Source organism: Psammomys obesus, unplaced genomic scaffold (genome assembly GCF_907164565.1).
Source record: "Psammomys obesus unplaced genomic scaffold, mPsaObe1.curated_primary_1811, whole genome shotgun sequence".
NCBI classification, from domain to species: Eukaryota; Metazoa; Chordata; class Mammalia; order Rodentia; family Muridae; genus Psammomys; species Psammomys obesus.
In genome coordinates, this window is record NW_026592732.1 from 12,424,401 (window position 1) to 12,445,434 (window position 21,034).

At 40.9% G+C, this 21,034-nt stretch overlaps 1 protein-coding gene across 1 annotated transcript in view; it reads right to left on the minus strand.

The window, feature by feature from the left end:
- Fat3 (FAT atypical cadherin 3) overlaps positions 1-21,034 on the minus strand; it is a 595,719-nt gene that overhangs the window by 336,388 nt on the left and 238,297 nt on the right. The window contains exon 4 of the mRNA XM_055615501.1: positions 1,209-1,523. Coding sequence (XP_055471476.1) covers positions 1,209-1,523 — 315 coding nt within the window. The remainder of the gene's footprint in view (positions 1-1,208; positions 1,524-21,034) is intronic.

Sequence of the window (21,034 nt, forward strand, 5' to 3'; positions counted from 1 at the left end):
TTATCCGAGTCCTCTCCTTGTAGCACAAATGTGCCTCGGCCAGACACTGCTAGCTGATGACCACCTTTCATTTGTAATAAAACAGAAGTCAAGTCTTATTCGAGTACTTTTAAAAGCACTGAAGTATGCTCAAAAATTTACTGATTCAGAACTAGGCTTATAAAAAAATCCATTCATGTTTTGTGACTTGGAACCTGATATTTTCAAGGGGCATATTGTCCACTGCACATTTCTCCTTTAACAAGTAAAGGCAAATAATTACCAGTTCCATTAGTGTTTCTGAGACAAGTCTGTTCACACCATCAAGCATAAACCAAGCTCAATGCCCACCAACATCAAACCACCTGCCCAGAGCACCATGAACTACATTATTCTAAATTTCAATTCATTAAAGCCCCATCCATCACATCCTCCTTAAAAGCTTAATGTCTCTGTTCAGATGTAAAAGTGGCAACTGCAGAAAAGCAGTAGCACACCAAGGTCAATGCCACAAAGTCCACAAAGCTATGTCCCAGTGTGCCTCCTGGTCATGACACATTCAGCCAAATTCCACGGTGTCTTGATCAGTATGTATTTCTGATACGTACTTAACAAACTAAATTCTTGTTTTAACCTTTAGAAACCTTTTAAGCAAAAGATCAGAAAATTAAATTTTGCTTTTTTTTTTTTTTTGGTAAAGATTCAGACGCAGACATGGGGAGATCTTTGGAACAGTGACAGTTCATTGATGGATAATACAGGGATGAAAATCTATGAGCTAAATATAACTAATTTAGAGCTAACTCTAGAAAAATCTTAGAATTAAGCCTTTAAAAGCTTCATTGATAGCAAGCTTAAGTGAGGCTAAGCAAAGCTGAAGTAAAGGTCTTACAATGCTAGCTCACATAAAGGACCCAACACAGACAACCATCTGCTCTCAAGAAAGAGAGGAGGAGCTGACCATCTCAGTGGTCCAGGACCATGTTTTACCATGAATGAAGCAAACCTGAGACCTTCGGTGATGCCTCTGATTCTTAATAGAACAGTTCACCTCAGTGAGATTAAAACACTCCAAGTAGACAGGAAAACCATCCATCCTGTCAAAAACTACCCCCAGAAAACAAGCCTCTGTTCTTTAGACAATAAAATAGATAAGTCAGCACAGCAAGGGTCAGACAACACATTTAACAGTGGACAGCCAATTTCAAAGCAGCCAAGCATGCCCTTACCTGTTTTGATATTGATGGCAAAAAAGTTCTGTGGGTTTCCACTTGTAATCCTATAGGTCAGTTTTTCATTGGAACCGGAGTCAGGATCTTCAGCTTGTATCTGAATGACAGACACGTCCTTGGGAGAATTTTCCATGACAACAGGATAATAGATGGGCTCCGAGGTCAGTGGGGCATTGTCGTTCACATCTTCAACTTCTATGTAGACCTCAATGGTGGAGTACAGAGGAACCACGCCCCGGTCTGTGGCATACACCGTGAGCCAGTATGATGCTGTTGTCTCTCGGTCAAGAATGTCAGCAGCAGTGATGACTCCTAGGTAAATAAATGAAAACAAAAAACAAAGCACATGACAGCTAAAGCAAAGGAAGGAAGTTGAGTGAGTCACCCAGAATTCTTGAGGGCAGCACAAATATTCTTGTCATATTGGAGAAGATTAACATATGTATAATATGAGATTAAATTGAGATGTCACTCTTTATGTAAGAAAATGATTTTCTGCAGAACTCAACTGACTAGTTCTCTTATCTGTGAAATTTGATTACTACGCTCACTGTGAATTTCCAAGATAGACATATAAAATACATATGTGCTCATGTGAATGCACACACACTCCCTCCACATGCACATAGACTATATAAAGAAATGAGGATATAAGAAGACAGTAGGCTGGCTGTATACACACACACACACACACACACACACACACCACATCATTTCCACACAAGAGATAAAATGATAGAGGAATGAGAAGACAGTGGGTCAAGAATCAAAGTCCCATCTTGCAAGCCAATCTGTCTATTTGATGTTACGCTGAATTGATTTCTTACAAAGCAAACACTCTTCTCGGGTAAATTATTTTATCTACTCATTTACAGAAATGAAATAGACCCTTCAAGTATTTTCTTGTCTGCTAGAATAGAAAATGTCTTACCGGCAAAGATGTAAGACTGCACCATACTGTTTTCCTGAAAAATCAAATGTCACAGTTATTCTGCAACAGTCCGCGAAGCCATACCAACACACTTGCTAAATGAGTTCCATCTCCCTCAGGAACTCTACTGAGAGCCCCTAAATAAGCCCCTAATCACCCTGAGAAGACTCATGGACAATCATTTTAAATTGGATGCAAAATATCGCCTAAGCTACTTTCTCCTGGCTTTATGATTTCGTAGTTGAAACAAGAGCCGAAAAGAAAAACAAAGAGCAGCCAGAGACACCAAAGAGACAACCCTGTGCTTTCTTATATTATACCACAGCGATGACCCCAGGAGCCAAGCCACAGAAATTTATCATAGAGGTAGGGTTGTAAACCACAAGGACCATTAAGGGAAAACAGGTCCCAGCTTAGGACATTTCAGAATTAGTCAGGGATCCTCCTAGAAGGTGTAGGGCTCATTAAATTCTCAAACTACAGAAGGCCACTAGAAAAGCTCCAGCAGCCAGTTCCACAGCAGCAGTAACCTTCAGTTCCTTCCGTTTTCTCTGATCTGCATTCTTACTGGGCCGTTGTCTAAGTTAGGCATACAATTTGACCTGAACACCTTGCAAAAGTGACTTTCAAGTATTATTGTCGGGAAGAGAGAGGGCATCTATACAGACACAGGTGAGAACAGTCAATGAGGAGTCCCCTCAGGACAGGTGCAAGAGTCCAAAGAGGTGCAGCTGCTGATTTTGCAGCCTCAGCTCTGAAGTTACTTACCACCAAGAAATTGTCACACTGACATGCCAGAGACAGAGGCCAACTGTGCGCAATATGAGATTAAACTGAGTGCCATTCTTTCCATATGAAAAGTTCTCTAATAAAACTCATAGTAAGGAAAATGCTTTCTGCCTATATATTTCTCAGTTCTTTAAGATAATTCCTTGAGTTGAATTTATGAGGCAAAAGCACGTATATTTGTGTGCATGTGTACAAATGTGTTTGTACTACCCACTTTTTTTTTTTTTTTTTTTTAGACAGAATCACTCAGTGGCTTGGGGAATCTCCAGTTTGTTTAGGCAAACTGGCCAGCCAGTCCCAGCAAATCTGCCAACTTTATTCCAGCCTTGGGATTATAAGCACATACTACTATACCCAACGCTTGTACATAGGCATCAGTGAAGAAAGGAAAGCAGTTTACCAAAACGTCTCCATAGCCCAGAATACACATGGTTAAATATGCTTGACCTATTTTCTTCCAGAAAGCAGGAGCAGTTGCTGTCAGGAAACTGCTACAGAAATCTTAAACTTTATATAGTGAGTGATATTTATGAGGAATATAATAAGGCTAGAGCCTTTGATTCATTCTTTTCATCTTAAAAATATAGTTATTATTTTTATTTATGTGTGTGTGTGCTTTCATTTTGAGATCTGTTATTTTCAGATCCCCTGGAAATGGAGTTACAGGTTGCTGCAAACATCCTAATGTGGGTGCTTGGAGCTGAGCCGTTGTCCTTTGTAAAAGTAGTAAGTTCTCTTAGCCGCAGAGCCATCTTCTCTGCCTTTGAATTATTCCTTTCTCAATTTTAATAATGTAACTCAGTGAAAAATAAATGTCTCAGTTGTGGTAAGACAAAGTATGATTGTCAAAGATGATGCTGGCAACTTCATTAAAGTTTGCTAGAAGTATAGTTTTAATTAAGTCAAAAATATGTCGAAAGCACAAGATTCATCAAGGTTGAAAAGTATAGAGGTTTTTTTTTTTGTTTTTTTTTGTTTTTTTTTAATGAAATGTCAGAACACTACCTTTGCTCTTGAGTAGAGAACACCTTAACAGGATATGCTGCAAACAATTCATCTAATTTTTAAACCTATTTGCTACAGATCAGCAAAAACAGTGTTTAGGTCTCCTGGCATGTAGACTGGGAATTCGAGTTCTGCTTAGAAAAGCCTTTTCTCTTAAAAGATTCCCTAGACTGAAATGAATTCAGTAGCTGCTCTGGTGTGGACTCCTGACCCACAGATCACAAAAACACCACCACTATTCTTTTTAGGGGAATTTTCTATGTCTCTCCTATCAGATAAGAAAGCTGCAAGCAAAGCTCTATCCACACAGATCCAATTTTCATAGTCAGAACCCCACAAGGAGTAACAGCCTCAAATAACTACCCAATAAAATAATGGAAACAGGTAGCGCACATGCTCCTTCCTTGAGAGAATGTGTTCTGATTTGCACAGTGATTTGATATTTACTGAGGAAGCTTAGGTCCTGCAAATAGCTGCACACACCATGCTACTTACCAAACAACCAGATTTATTTCCCAGGTCAAACACATTCTAGGTAACAAAAGTGAAACATGCAACAAAACACAATGGATCAGGTCTGAGCTTGGTACTGCTTCCCCTGTTTATAAGCTGGGACATAAAAAAATCCATCTATATCTATCATGACATGCTTAGTGAAGCTTACCATGAGAAAACCATTCCACAAAACTTCTCTTTTTTTTTCATTTATTCATGTTGAATCTCACCAAATTGCTTTTTTCTTTGAGCAATGATGGTGAATCACAGACAATGTCATACTTCTATACTCTGCTTTGGCTGGTCAGATCATAGGGAATGCACATATACAAAGGCATTAGAATATGTGAATAACAGTGATAATCAACTTACCTTTCTTTACAATGGAAACAATAAGCCCTTTGCTTCTCTATTTATTTATGACCAAATAGGCTACTACAGGAGCATAAAGAAACCAAGTCCCCAGAGAAGGAAAGTCTATGGTTTTTTCTAATTGAGTTTCCTCAGTTCTCATCGTCTATAGATTTCTTGGATTGTTTTCCAATTTTCATTTGAATTTCATCCCATTAAATGGCTGTAACCTCTGACACTCCCCTGCCTTGCATTCTGCTTCTGCTTCTAATTGAGATGAAATGTGCCCACTTGGGCTATGGACAGCGCCAGAGGCACCGAGGAAACCCAGAGAAATACAGAGCTAGACTCGACTGTGGCAAGGAGACAAAGAAATTCTATGGCCCCTACAAGAAGACTCTGTGGGTACAGATCATATGTTTGTTACGTACCTAGATGCTGACTTTGAAGGAGAAGGGAAAAGGACAGGAGAAAAAAGGCTATTTTAGGACCACTTTGTTACCATACTGACTTTGGCTGTACTTGAGGTAATTTAATCTCTTAAAATATTTCTATATTTAAATTACTTCGCGATCACAAGCTATTTAAGTAACAGGGCAGGTTAATGACAGTTTTGGAGTAAATGACTGAGCTCTGTGAGCAAACCGTCTTGTAGTTGCAAGGCAGGGATGAAAAGTCATGTTTATTTCTCTCCCTTTATAAAGGCTTTTATTTAGGAACTGATATGTATAAAAATCAGAAACAGTTATTTTGTGATCTTTGAAAATGGCAATGATACAAGATCACATGTAAACTGACATAAGTTTGTGTTGGTGTTCTGCCTGTAGAAGTCCTGGCCTGCACAGCTGAAGCGCTCTGATCCCAGGGACAGTCAATGTGCGCATGGTATTAATAAGACACATGGCATCCAAAGCAAAGTTGGCTCGCAGGAGTAGGACACCATGACACTGGAGTGGGGGGAAACCTTCACCTCACATGTGTAGCCCTAAGTCAGGTATTCTTTAGCTAGCTAGAGTCTCAGAGAAATGAGGGAAGGGATCTAGAAATGAGGGCCTAGGGTTCTGGCAGCTGTTGCTGCATCTACTCTTCTTCCCTGTGGTCATAAACAGGCACAGCTAAAGTCGAGGAAGCCACAGAAGACTGCAGCAAGGAGGCCAAAGGTGGAAGTATGGCGCCAAAAGAGGATACACGAGACATCCTGTAGTTTCGCGAGATGGCTCTGCACACAGGTCAAATGGGAAACTGTGGCTGTGTGAATGTGTGTGGAGTGAGTGTGTATGCAAGAAAGCATGCGTGTGACATGAGTGTGTGTATGTGTGTGAAGTGTGAGTGCAGTGCGTGTGTGGGAGGGAGAGTATGTGTGCGCGTAATTATAGTTGAGAATACATGCATGTATTTTTATTTTTTATTTATTACAACTTATTCACTTTGTTTTCCAGCTGTAACCCCCTCCCTCATCCTTTCCCAATCCCACCATCCCTCCTACTTCTCCTCCTTTGCCCCTTCCTCAGTCCACTGATAGTTCACTCTTCCCCTTCCATCAGACCCTAACCTATCAGGACTGTCTGCATTGTCTTCCTCTGTGGCCTCATAAGTATTTTTTAAACTCAGGTGTCATTCCTCGGGAACCTTTTATCTTGTTTTTGGATGTGGTCCAGCTCACTGGGACCTGGGTCTTGCAGATTGGACTACATTGCCTGGCCAGCACACTGCAGGAATTCTTTTGTTTCTCCTTCTCTAGCACAAGGGCTACAATCATGTACCACTATGCTCTGCTTTTTCGCACTACTATGGAGGACTGACCTTAGGCCCGCTTGTCTGAGGAGCAAGCACTTTCCCAAATGAGTCATCTCCCCAGCACATGACACAGGAGGCTGTTCAGGATGGAGTCAAATGGATGCCCCCTCTAAATCTTATGCATACCCAGCAGCAATGGAAGTACTGCCCTGTCTTTCTGAGGAGTAGGTTTATTCACAGCCTTAATAATAGCTACTGTCCATGAGCCTGCTGATGCTGTGGCCCAGGGCGTATCAGAGCCTGCCTGTCTAACTCAGCATGAATCCCACACCTACAGAGTGCCTGACAGATTCTGAATATAGTATCTGAACCATAAATTAGGCTTAAGTGGGTGTGTGCTCTTTCTATCTCCAGAGGCCCCGTGGCTCCTGACACCCAGAAAGAACTTAGCAGAGAATTATCATCCTTTGTCATATCCATTAATGGTGTCCAACATGTGACAGGAAGCTGTACAGCAAAAAAGCACACCTAGCTAGCCCAGGAGAGTGGAGACAGAAAGAGCCACTAAAAGCAAAATTTAATTAAGATAGCAGGGTCCCAGCTAAGAGAATCTCAGTTCCTCATTGCTTGGCCTGGGCTGTGAGTCACCCACCCAAACACAACAGATACAGACCTCTGAGCTCACTCCGCTCCGCGACAGAGACACTCAAGGGAGTCCAGTGGCACACCCAAGAAGTAAGTGCCATGTTTGGCTTGTGGCCCTCCGACGTGCCTTTGTAGCATGGCCAAAGGCCACAATCAGAAAGGCACAGAGACCCCCAACTCATGAATCAAGACGACTTTCTGACAAGACGACTCAAGCGCCATCATGGAGGAAGCAGCACTTGATGGTAGTCTTTCGGGCTGTAGTCCTTTAAAAAAAAATCTGGCCTCGATAGAACCAGACAGGTTCAATTGCTCCAGGGTCCCTTGAAAGGAGGCAGTAAGCAGCCTGCCTTCTCCTGAGATTGCCTCCCTCGGACCTCATCTCCTTTTGTTCAGGCTCCATCCTCCTAGGTACTCCATGTACAATAAAACTACCCGTATTCTTTCCCCTGTGTTACAACATTACAATACACCTGGAGAAACCTTCCCCTACCAGGCATGCCCTTGTACACACAAGCACACACACATGCACGCAATCTCTCTTTCGCCCCGATTCACCACTAAACAAATCCCCAAATAGATGTGACCTTTGATTTTCCACTGTATTTATAGCTACAGTTTTGTGGCGTTTAGTACACAGTCCTGCAGTTTTATTCCTGTCGGTCTGACTGTCAGTTCCTGAAGAGAGACTGTGTCTGATTCGACTTCTATCCTCCCTGTGCCTGACACGAAGCACAGACAATGAAAGGAAACATTCTTGAACCACTGCCCTACACAGCAGCAAGCGCTCTGCCAGAGACCACACCAGCAGGTAAGGAGCATAAAACCTTGTCAGGAAGACCATAAAATCTATTGTGACCACTTTTTACAGCAAGGATGGTGAGGAAGGGAGGCAAATGTGAAATATACTTATTCATAACAATTAAGTGCTTCAAAGACATGGCCGACATAGGATTTTTGAATCAGCCATAAAAATACTTTATTTTAATGAGTAGGCTTAATTGGCCATTTGTGTGCTTCCTGCAGAGAAACAATATTAAACCCCTAACTAACAGTTGTTCACAACTAAAGGCCCCAGAAACGCCCTAGTTTCTGTTTCTGCTATCAAACTGGACTAGCGGGCACAGACCAGAGAGGTTTCAAAAGCTGGTTAAACAGGCAGGCATGGTGACAGCTGGGAACCATCCAAAAACAGGGAGTGGGGAAAATAATCCCAGAAACAAGTCTGTGTGGCTTCCTTTGCCTGGGCTGCACACTGACCTCCCAAGAAGCCAGGCTCCTCAGGGAGTCTGTGGGGCTGGCTGGCTTGCACTCTCCTTCCCATGGCCCAACTTGTCTTTGGACAGTGATCTGGATCTGACAGCCACAACTGTTCTAAAATGAAAAACTACAACAATTTAGCTTCCATTACATAATAATTCACAACCTCCAATGGACAAGCACAAGTCACTTAGGACTTCCATTTGGAACAGCCTATCTCTCTGAGTTCAGATGACAGCGGTAATTCATTTGGATAATGTGATTCATGTTTGGTCTCTCTCCTTCACTGTAACCTTTGCCACAATGAGATGATGCCACGTCAGGGTACTACCTCAGAGGAGTCAGAGCAAGTCCTTTTATGTCTGTAAGAACTGAATCCAGCAGATGGACTGGGAACACTTTATTTTTCCAGGAACAGAGACAACCAGTGCTCATTAATTTCAGTGGTAATTAGTAGCAACCCGTTCATAAGATGTGGAATCACTACACCGTGGCAGTTTTATCTCTTTCTGCTTCTGAGTGTACACTGGGTGTGTGTATGTGAACTCGGGTCCTCACACATGCATGGCAAGCACTTTTACCTCTAAACCATTCCTTCCAGCTTGGCTTGTGAGTTTAAAAAAAATAGATATGATAAAACTGAAAATTAGAATGCCTGCAAATAGTAAACTACAGTTGGTAAAAATGTATGTGTGAGAAAGGGAGAGAGGGGGGCCAGCAGGCTCTAGAGATGGTACGGTGAAAGTGGAGCTGAAGGCCTATGCCTTTTCTTTGTTCTTTGTTAGCAATGTCCCCTGCAGAAGGAATGGAATCTCTGCATATCACTTTCTTTGTCTATAAGGTGAGGTCATCACCTCGTAACAGCTACCGACATGAGGACATTACACACTTAGTCTACCTATCACGAAAAGGGTGAGAAACACTGTTTATTATGCTCAGCCATCAGTGTGGTGAGAAACACTGTTTATTATGCTCAGTGATTAGCGTGGTGCCCAGTCTCTAATCAATACTTAAATTTTAGTCATTATTGATGTCTACATGATTATTGTAAAATTATTACTGTCTTTGGAAGGGGATATGTATATATATATATACTGCAACCACATATTTTCCTAAAACCCCAACAATCAAATATTAATTCTAAAGTCCTATTGATATGACTAAACACTAAAGAAGGAAGCCTACACCTGTCCATCACTATCCATGAAGCTGCTAAAGAACAAACTACCTGCTCCCTCAGCTTTGTCCCCAGCCATAGAAACATCACAGTATTTGTCAAACAAACTGACAGGCTGTCTCTCCACCCTGCATTTATGCATTGGGAGACTTTCTGTTATTTGGCAACATTTTCTTGCCTTGCTTTTAGTCTCCATTTCCGAACTAGAGGCCATTCCAACTTATAATTAAGTCTTTCACAAAAGTAGCCATTCTTTTTCTGTAGTCTACCCCATGCTGATATAAAAAGAATGTGTTTACACTGAATAATTGTAAGTATTCAACCTATTAAAAACAGGCAGAAATATATGTGCATATGGACACATACACACAGGCACACACACACACACACATACATATAATAGAAATACTAAGAAGATATCTTGATTCTCTCATTAAGCTGAAAACTCTCTGAGCTCATGAATGATGCCTCCTTTTCTTCTGAGTATATCATGTGAGCCCAGAGGTCACCCTACTCATTTGGGCTGAATGATTATTAATTTGCACATGTCAAAATTCACTGGTAGAACTGATGACAAGCCAAGAGGCAGGAGGAAAGATAAAACGCAGTGTGTCTGAAGTACAGGTTCAAAGGCAATAGCATGCTCATGTCACTTCCTTGAACTCAATCCATCACAGAGGTAACAGAAAATGGAAATCTATATTAGAAAAGAGCTCAACAAAAAGTCAAAGGAGGGAGAAGAAAGGGAGGGAGACAGGAAGCAAGGCTGTATGTGCATGTGAGCACATACACATACACTCCCTGCACAACTGACTACTGGACCTCTGAATGTTACTAGGTTTTTACACACAAATACTGCCATTTAATGGCATTAGGGCCCCAACTCTGCATTACTATTAATAGGCAACCTATTAGGACTTTTCTATTTACAGCTTTCCACAAGCTCTGTGATTTCCCAGTAGCATATTACCATTAATTGGTAAAGGGCACTCTAGGAAATTTAGTCAAAGACGATAGCTCAGCCACAATTAAAACAATTGCATTAGCTGACCTGGAGACAAAGCAGAGGGTGCTGGGAGATTCCCTGCAATATTTTACAACCTGAACTAATTAAAGATCACATCCCCCATACAGCCAGAGAGCAGACACAAGGAATACCCTCTGCTGAAGACTTTCTAGCGTGATGGGTACTATAATGAATTTGGTCCCTGAGGTACAAGACAACAGAAAGCAGCTTCCATCTGAAGGTACCAGGATGAAAGTCTGGCTTCCTTCAATTCGAGGGTACTGCTTCCTTGTGACCCATCCATCTCACAGGACAGCCATCAGCTAATTTTTCTGCAATGAACCCAGGGGGTGTAAGGGTGTAAGGGGGTGATCTCACATTAACCCTCTAAATGTCTTCCACAGATTTAATGTTGACAAACATTAAAAATAGTATGTCATGCTTGTCAGGCTGCAAGCTGGATGGGTTTCTTTTATTAACTTAGGAGAGCTGTCCCCCATTGAATGCAGGCAGAAGACTGATTTTTTTTTTTAACAATGTGATTAAAGAATCTTTACACAGGCAGCCCCGGGCACCTCAAGTTCTTGCTCTAATGCCTGGAGGTAAATTAAGGTGGTGCTTTCTTTTCCCCATCTCTAATAGGACTGTACATTCTGCTGCTGGCAAAACCAATTACACTGTTACCTATTGCAAAAGTCTCAGTTCTGAATGCTGATGTGTGTTCTGTCACATCTGGCTTGGGAAAAAAAACCGTTACTTCTTACTACCTCTTCTGATAAGGGCAAACTTCCTGGAAGTGTTTTCAGGAAGACTGAAATCGAGACATACAAGAAAAGTGCACCTTAGGCCTGATGCGTGAGAACTGGTAATGGCACTATTTTTAAACACTATGGCATAGTTCCTCCTTTGAAGTTCTTGTACAACTGGCCTAATTATGTTTGTCAGCAATTGGGAAAGGTAAAGTCCTAATCAGTGCAGGTGCTTTAATCACCAACATAAATTTCTTCTTAAAAGAAAAAAAAATACCATATAGATAGCACCACATTAAATATGGATTTTACTGATATCAAATTAAATTACATATTTCCATCTAAACTAATGTTTTACAGTTCAATACAAATATTTGGGAAATGATCTATAAAGGAATAAGAAGCCTGAGTGAGTTTGGCTCCTCACTGTCAACGGTGATTTTTAATTCTCGGCAACAATATACATGGGTACGTTCTTTGATGGATGATGCAGACTGGAATGTGAAGACAGAAAGACATCATTCACCTATTGTTTTGACTTCAGCTCACCCAAGTCTGAGTATCAGCAATTTCTTCATGAAACCTTGAGCATGTGTGTTAGCCTTCCAAGTCTCAGAGCCTTCCAAGTCTTAGGCTCTTTCAGCTTTAAGATATCACTTTGCTGAGAGAAGCCACAGTTCTTAGAGCATTCTCTAACACAAGGCAATGGACTTCCTGGCTTTCTAAGTTTTCCAGGGCTCAATGGAATATAGGTGGTCACTTCTCAGGAAGGAACCAGAACTTGGTTTCTGTCCAGACTGACACAACTGTCTCAGAGAATAGGCAAAGCAAGGCCAATTGTGGAGGAGAGACTCTGTCTTTGTCTACAACTTGTTCCCATGCAACAGCCAAAAGTTAGTCTTTGTATGATGTAACAAAGTGGATGGAACCAAGGTACCACCCAAGAACTGAATAAATGTATCAGCAGTTCATGCCACATAGGGATTTCCTTCATTCCTTTTTTACCTTCTTGTAAGCTTGGTCATTCTACCCTCTGGAATTCCAAGGTAAATTTCTGAGGCAATTTTTATGCATCACCAATCTCCATTAACCATACTATGAATCAATTTCCATTTTAATATGCTGCCTGGGCATCAAAGGTCAATAGTAACTGTCTTTGTATGAACAGCACCCAGCACAAAGCAGGGCACATGGATTTTTAATGAATATTTACTAAAATAATAGCATAAACGAAAAAATACAATATGGATAGATGCTAAGGAAATGAATCACATGTGTAAACGTATGTAAAGTTTAAAATTCATTTTACAAGTCAGGCAGCAAGAGCAGATTAAAGGCAAAACAAGTTCTTTGGGGGTGAAAGAAGATCTGGCCTGCTGTACACTCCTTTTGTGCTTACACCTCTCTCTCTCTCTCTTTCTCTATCTCCCTCCTCACAAGCAAGGTTGCCTCTAATCACAAGATTAGAAGAGACACAGAAAGCCTCTGAAAAGAACTCTCAGGTGTCTTGTAAGTAGGACTCGACCAAAGTGGCCACAGTCTGAATTCCTTAATACAGTGACTGATCAGCGGACTCTGACCACTTTAAACTGTATTCTCTCAATAACTACCAGGTGGCATCATGTCATAAAATCTGGAGACACACTCGGGTCAGGGTCTGGCTCTGTCATTAAATGATGATGTGACCTCTAATCAGCAAATACATTTCTCACCATGTCTGTTTCCTTTTCATAAGATGGGGATGAAAACAGGGAAAGGACCCAAAATCCACAGAGGTGCTAAGATAACTAATGTAGAGAAACGAGTGTAAAAGTGATAGAAAGACAGATTCTTTCTATCTGTATAAAATTCACCAAACAAAAATATTTTCTTATCAAAAGCTTTTTGGCTATGTACCTTTTGGTAGTGTTTAAAATGAACAGACTGTGTTTTGACTTGTATCTGTCAGGTTTCAAACCTGGAACAAATGGCTGAGATGCCTATTTAATATATCAAATCGTACCTGGCCACCAGGTTCTCCCTGCAATCTGTTGGTCCTACCTGTTAAGTTCCTCCTGAATGGCGTACCCCACCCCTACTTTAAACCTCTGCAGCATAGGGGGGGCTGGGTTGCTCTTCCCTATATAACCCAACCATTTTGGTTACCGGCTCTCTGTACTTTTGGGACTCCTGGCTGCTGCATCTGGTTCCCTTCTCTCCCTACCCTCTCCCCACATAGCTTGGCTCAGAATGATGTCCACTCTGGACTCTCCCAGATGTCCTTGCCTCCACCATACCTAGAAGCAGTCATTCTTTTTCCTTTTTATTTCTATTTTTCATTCAGTATCTTTCTGTGGAAGCCCTCTGACACAGATTCATCATCTAACAGAAACGGCTCAGTCCTGAAGTGTCATGCGGCAGAGATAAGCCATCCTCCCTGCTGAGTTGGGGTGAAGGACTATAGGATACAGGGGAAAGAGAGGAAGTGTTACCGTGCCAAATGGTGATGAAGTATGACACAAGAAGGACATGAACCTGTGCTTGAACCTACAGAGACCAGGTCTATAGAGACTTGACTTCAAGTTAGCCCTACACAAAAGTTACAGGATTCCCTCATAGGTGTCAGGATCATTACAAACCATCTTCCACCACAAAAGAAGAGGGCAAAGGATGGTGGACGCTGTGTGTTAAAGTTTCCTCTGCAAATATCTGTGCAGTAGAAAGAACATGGACATTAAGAACATCATCACCTCCCACCTATTAAGTGTTAGCTTCTGCGCTACCTCTGGGCTCTCCTACTGAAGAAGAGTGTGTCTCCAAACTCCACTCTTGAATTATAAATGCCAGGTGCCCGTGGAGTTCCTTCCCTGTAATTGCCAGGAAACTACCAAGTGTCTGTGGTGTTTGAACACCATCCCAGAGAAAAAGCTAAATGTGGCAGTCAGATCTTCCCCTGCGGGTAAAGTCTAGGAGCCTGCAGAGATACCCCAAACACTGGCAAGGGAAGTCAAGGAAAATAGGTATGAACAAGGAGGCTATGACTCTGATTATCACAGGTATTCTGTATGATTCCAAGGCAGGGAGGAGGGCTATGGGAAAAGAGATTTGATAACATGGAATAAAAAATACAGCATTTAGGTTAGAAATGGGATACAGAGTGGGAGTCTGAGTGAAGATAGTAAAGGTCTAAGATACCTCCTTATCCTCTTTTACATATCCACTAACTAACAGATTTGCTAACTACTATATTTTATTTTGTTTTTAGTTATATAAATGTTGGGTCTTATGATGAGTTTTCACATGTGTATCTTAGGTCCTTGGATTGTATTCTCCTTGAACCCATTCTGTTTTACTTGCACTGCCACTGTCCCATGAGTCCACTTCCTTTCCCTAAATAACAGGTCTACGTTTAATATATATATGTCTATAGTATTATATATAATACTATATTATATTTATATACTATATATCATATATATATAAATTTACACATATTAGAGAATACATGCAAAGTCTGTATTATTTTGCTTAACATAATGACTTTCAGATCCATCCATTTTTCTTGAAAATGACATAATTATGTTTTTCTTTATAACTTGATAAATATTTCTTGTGTACAAAGACAATGTTTTCTGTATTGATTAGTCTGCTGATAGACACCTAGGCTTGTCCCATGACCTTGTTATTGGACTTGCATGGCAATAAACATGAATGTGGTACGATAACTGTGACAATTGTTAATACCCAGGAGTGGTTTAGCTCAGCTATATGGTAGTTTTGGAGGGACTGACTTATATCAGTCCTAAATGAATTAACATTCTCTGAATAGTGTAGAAAGTTTTCCTTTTCCTTACATCCTCAAAAGCATTTGTTATTCTTTACTTCCTTGAAAGTAACTATTCTGATTTGGAGTGAGATGGATTCTGATACTTAAGCCTGTTTATAAGTTTTTTTTTATATAACCTGGATTTTTAAATAAAAGTCTGCATATGCTGAAAATTCCATGGCTATTTTTTAGCTGCCATCATGTCTGGGAAGCTTCTGACAGGGTACTTAGACACTGGCAGAGTGATCCTAACCCATGCTTGTGTCCATAATCTCCACAACAGATTAAATAACTATCGGTCCTTGAGTTTATGCACTGAAAATTGTCAGTACTCATCTTTTGGAAGGATCAACACCAGAAAAAAAAATGCCACATCTAATGAAGATTTCACAGATTACTAAAATAAATAGCCCAAACTTGGATGCATCTCAGGAACTCTGATTTAAACCAGCTGATTTGGATTGGAATAGCTAAGAGTTTATGACCAAAATCATCTCCAGCCCATGTGGCTTGTACTACAAAGAACTCTGCTAAACTGCTCAGTCATGGATCCAAAACCCAACACGCTGTGCTCATAGTTTCATTGCCCTCTCTGGGCCTTCTAATGGATGTTGAGTCACTGGAGTTGGATGGATGTCCTCTCTATTTCAGTTCTGCAGGCATAGTGCTCCCAGCCAGGACTCTGGGAGGAGAACAGGTGTTCCTCAATGGTTTCAACAGCTAAGGTCTTTGCTTTGAAAGCTTTCTGGGTACCTAGTAAACAGCTTTCAAGCAGAGCAGTTGCTTTCCTTCTGTTTCTTTCCTGCACACCAACAAACTGGAGGTGATGAGCTTGTGGCCCCGTTAAAGCAGCAATGAGAATCACAGTGACAAATATCTTCAATTGTTTTCAGCCAGTCAACACTGCTGAATATGCCATTGTGTACAAATTGTTGCAGCTGTCTGATCCCTCTGACATAGGCACTGGGGAAAGGCATGCTGAGCAGACCTGGATCCCAGCCCCAGCTCTGGCACTCTTTAGCTGTGTGACCTTGAACGGTTCACCCTTGCTAAGAGCCTCCACAACCTCTTTCATCTACAGAGAGTAGAGACTCTTGCCCTGCTCATCTTTCCTGGTTGCTGCTGTGTGGACTGAAGGAGAGTTGAACAAAATACCTGGGAGGTAAAATTTGCTAGCAATGATACCATCCTGTTATCAAACATAAGTGACTCTTGATTCTTTTTTAGTTATTTATTATTATTATTATTTATTTACTTAATTTACTTAATCTAGCCTCCTCTGTCCCTCTTCCCCCTATCTTCCCTCCCCTTCTTCTCAGATAAAGGGATCCCCCCACCAACCCACTGAGTTTCTAATGAAGATATGACCTCTCAAGAAAGAAAAGGCATGCTAGAATGAGTTTTTACTAGAAATTATTATATATTTTTGCCACTTTGAGTACTTTAAACAAAGACCTGAAGATCTTTTAAAACAGCTTTCGCCCATTAATTATGTTCAGTTGCTGGATCAACTAAATGGAAACAAACAAACAAACATGTATTGCTGTAGTAACATGTTGCAGTTGTCTGGTGCTATGGTCCATTCCTATGGGATTGAAGTTTGAGGTACAAGATTTTGCAAGGTATGGGTCACATGCTCCATTCATGCTAGTAAGGTCCTTAAGATGTGACAGAGTTAAAATGCATACTAGGTCTGTGGCTCCTTCTCAAACTACCAGGCCACTTCCCTGAACCAGTGTTGATTCTTGTTTATTGTCAGCAGTGCCCAGATCTCCTGGTGTACTCACTGCTGGTGTGCTATGCCTGTCAGACAACAGAATGGAGAAACGGAAGCACTCTGCATTTGTCTTATATCTCTGTCCCTATCTCTTTAATAGGGTGTGTCCAAAACACACTTGAAGAAGACTCCATGAAGATTCCATTTGTATAATGCCTGTCCTCTAGGATCTCAAAATCCTATTAGGTTACTTTAAATAGAACATTCTCCCTGAGGGGGACCAAGCAAGACTTGCCTATGCCCCCCTTCTTCTAAGGTCACAATGACTAAAGTTTGATTTCACTAGAGTTTCCCAGGAGGAGTCAATGATTTTATTGAGCTTTCCCCCAGAACATGAGTGAGGCCTTATGAAAAGAATTGTGGGTGACCATCAAGGAGCCAAACTGGAAAATATTAACCTAGCATGCTGGTTAAACCATGATGATGGTTTCCCCATCTACATATAGATCCACTGTCCTATTCCCTAGTCTTTTCTTGCCTACATACTTTAATTTCTCCCTAAGACTACCTGAGATATTTGCATAGAGGGTAGCACCTTTAGAATTAATGATGTCTTAAAAGCATAGGAATCTAAAAACAACAAAAGATGAGGGTAGACGCTTTTCTAAGATGTTTGTACTACAGTGTTGAACCTGGCCCATAGGTGCTATAGGATTTCATGCAGAATACTTGTAAGGAACTGGTGTCCACAGCTCAGAGGTGACAAAAAGTAGGACAAAGGAAAGGAGCTTTGAGCATCTGTAGAAAACATTTCCCTAACACCTAGGAACTAATGCAAGCAGATCTCAAAATGCAAGAGCAGAAAGGTTAGAGCTAAAGAAGAAATTTTGGGAACACACAAGGTTGGAAGGATTGTGTATGACCCTGGAATGGTGCATATAGGGACTAGAAAATTCCATCCATGACCAAAACTACATATGGAGATGAGTATGTGAGCCTTTGAAATGGTACAAATAGAACTAGTTGGTCCTCTCCCCAAGGACAAACCTATAAATGAAGGTGAGTATGTAACCCCCAGAAATGGAAGAGTCTTAGATATATCCATCCAAATTCAAAGATATCTATTACAAATGGAAGCAAAACAGAACGTTTCACTTTTGAGAACTATAAGTGAACTGACACCACCTTAAGCTTGAGAACAAGAAGAAACTTCAACGAAAACAAAGCTGAGTAAACCAAACTGTAATTTTCCCCTCTGACTTCTATTTAACCTCGTTTGTGTTGCCAGGAGTAAAATCCTCAGAACATCTTGATAATGGCTACCCCACAGACAAGGAAACCAAAGCTGATAGAGAATCATGGTGTGCCAGGAATGTTAATTTGTTTTCTCTAACTCTCCCACATCACAGGGGAATGTTCAGAGAAGTTAAACAACTCACCCAAAGTCACAAAGCTCAAATTGTGGCCATGGTTGGTAACAGATCTAGGTGACTAGACAGGCCAGGTTACCTGTTATGGCGCATCCAGCTAAAGAGCTCTGGAAATAAGCTGCAACACAAGAGCAGATCTGATTCACCATTACACTCTCCTGACCAGACTTCAAATACTCCGTATACCTTCCCCCCAGCCCATAATAAAGATAAGAATAAAAATCTACCTTTTGTTGAGCACATTAAACATCTTGTTAGGGGCTTCCAAATATCTTCTAACTGCGTACAATCTTTCTGGTTATTATGGAAGACAAAGCAGAAGTTTCACAACAAGGAAATACCAAAGCCAAGATTCAAACCAAGCAAACTGGTGGACACAATTCACTAAAGAGTTCACTTAACCAAATTGAAGCAAGTGCCTGTGACAATGCACCCTCCTATAATTATAAGCTTCCACAGAAGCACCCAAGTCTAACCAACTGCATTGGCCAGAGACCGCACACTGCAGGCCTGAAGAGACGCCGAGTCCTATCCCACACACTGCTCAGGCAATCGTTTCTGGAGACCTGATTTGAGGTACAATAGACAGACATGGGGGCTGTGGATACGAAATATAGGATAAGTATGCAGTCCAGAACAGCCCCACACTAAAGACCATCCGCAGAGAGCCCAGGCTTCAACTGCCCACCTGGAGGGAAGCAGATGAGGGCAACTTCCTACTGTGTCCTTCTAGAGGGGTTTCTGAGAGACTGTCTTAAGAGTTGCTGGTAGAAAAAAGGCTATCTTTGGAGGAAAGAAGTGAACTTTCAATCCAAGTCTTAATGTGAGCCACTTCTGGAATATAAGGCCGTCACATTTTTCTAGTGCCAATATCCAGAATTTCCTCTTTGAAGGATGTAGCAACACCAAAGAGCTCTCAATTAAGGACATATGCACGGTCTAGCTCTAAGTCAGAATAACATATACAATCCCAATCCAACCCTAGTCAGAAAAACAAGAGACACAGGTCAAAATGATGACATATATTACCCTGACCTAGAAACTGCCCTGATTAAGCCTTACTGACTAAATATAGTCTGGCTCCAGGTCCAGCATGACTAAATACATAGCACTGTTCTAGGTTCAGATTGGCTAAGTACACAGCACTATTCCAGGTTCAGAATGACTAAGTATACAGCACTGTTCCAGTTACTAAGTTATTATACTACTCTATTCAAAGTTCAGAGTGACTAAGCATATAGCACCACCCCAGGTTCAGAGTTATTAAGTAGACAACACTACTAGATATGACTAGATATACAACCTTTTTCCTGGCCTACCCAGTTTTCCTTCCATGTTGACTGGGATAAACTTTACTCCCCTTCCTTCCTGTGACAAACTCAAGACCCCTCACTGCTCTGTTTTCAGTCTTCTGCACCAAAGAGATTTATGCATGTAAGGTCAATGGAATGTTGAATTTTAAAATTCAAATCTTGAGACAAAGTTTTCTTATCTAAAGAGTGTAACTAATTTTAGATAGCTCACACGGTTTCTGTGTTTGATGTAATATACACATTAAACTGTCTTGTAACCTCACGTGTTCCTGTTCCTATAGAAGACTACGGACAGGTTAATGTAAACAAAAATGATTTACAAAGTCTATAAATGTACATGATAAATCATAATGTTTTTATTCATTTGTAACAAGAACTGACCTATAAGCTCTTGGTGTAAGCCAAAGAAATTTTGAAGAAATTCTTGAAAGAATGCTTTGAATTAGAAATAAAATTCCATGGAGATGAGGGACCCCTAACTGTTTACAAACTCCTGTCCCACAAGAGGTCTTCTGATGATCAGGTGCAGTAACCTGAAGTATAAGCAGGCAGCCTGCAAGAGTTAAGAAATCATCCCATGTCCCCAGGAGAGCTGAGGCTCTACTATGGTTTGCAGCAAAAAGACCTCTCTCTGCTGCGATTTCAGCATGGTGAAGTAGTATTTTAATGCAGAACAAAGAACCATTCAGCCCCTATTTTCTGAAATTACTATTGTATTGCTCTATGCAAAACTAGGTAGACAGTAGAGGCCATTGAAACCTATTATGTCGATGGCTATCATCATTACTGGCAAATAAATCAGCATTAAGTATTTGCAGACATTTTAAAAAGAGTTATTTCTTTTGTCAAATGCAATTATAATTAATTCTCCAAAATGTATATGCTCAACCCAAATCAGATGAAGGACTAAGCCAAGGGGAAAGATGGGCTCTCTCCGTACTGCACTCTAAAATTCTTAATTAAACCCAGACACTCATAAGTAGTCTCAGAAGAAAGGTTAATGAAATGGGGTAGGAAGAGAAGATGTCTCCAGAGAGTCTTGCAGATTTCAGAACTGTCTCTTTGTTGTTCTTGAGCAAAAGTTAAAAAAAAATGCAAAATACATGTCTCTTTTCCAATCAAAAAAAAGCAAGAAGGCCACTCTGCAGTTCTCTGTAGAGGCCTTTATTTTCCAGCACTCTTATTGCACTGAAAAGGGGTAGCAAGTTCCGAACACCCAGTTCCTGATCTCAGAGAGAAGATCACTGAATTGTGTTTGGCACAATAATGTCCTGTTAGCATCTGGTAGATGTTACACTTTGGACAGACTTTAAAGTAGGTAAAAAATTTTTTTTACCTACTTTTTTCAATAGGCAAAGATGTACTTGCGATTGACCCAAGTACAAGCATGCAAGGCTACCTCATGTCTATGTT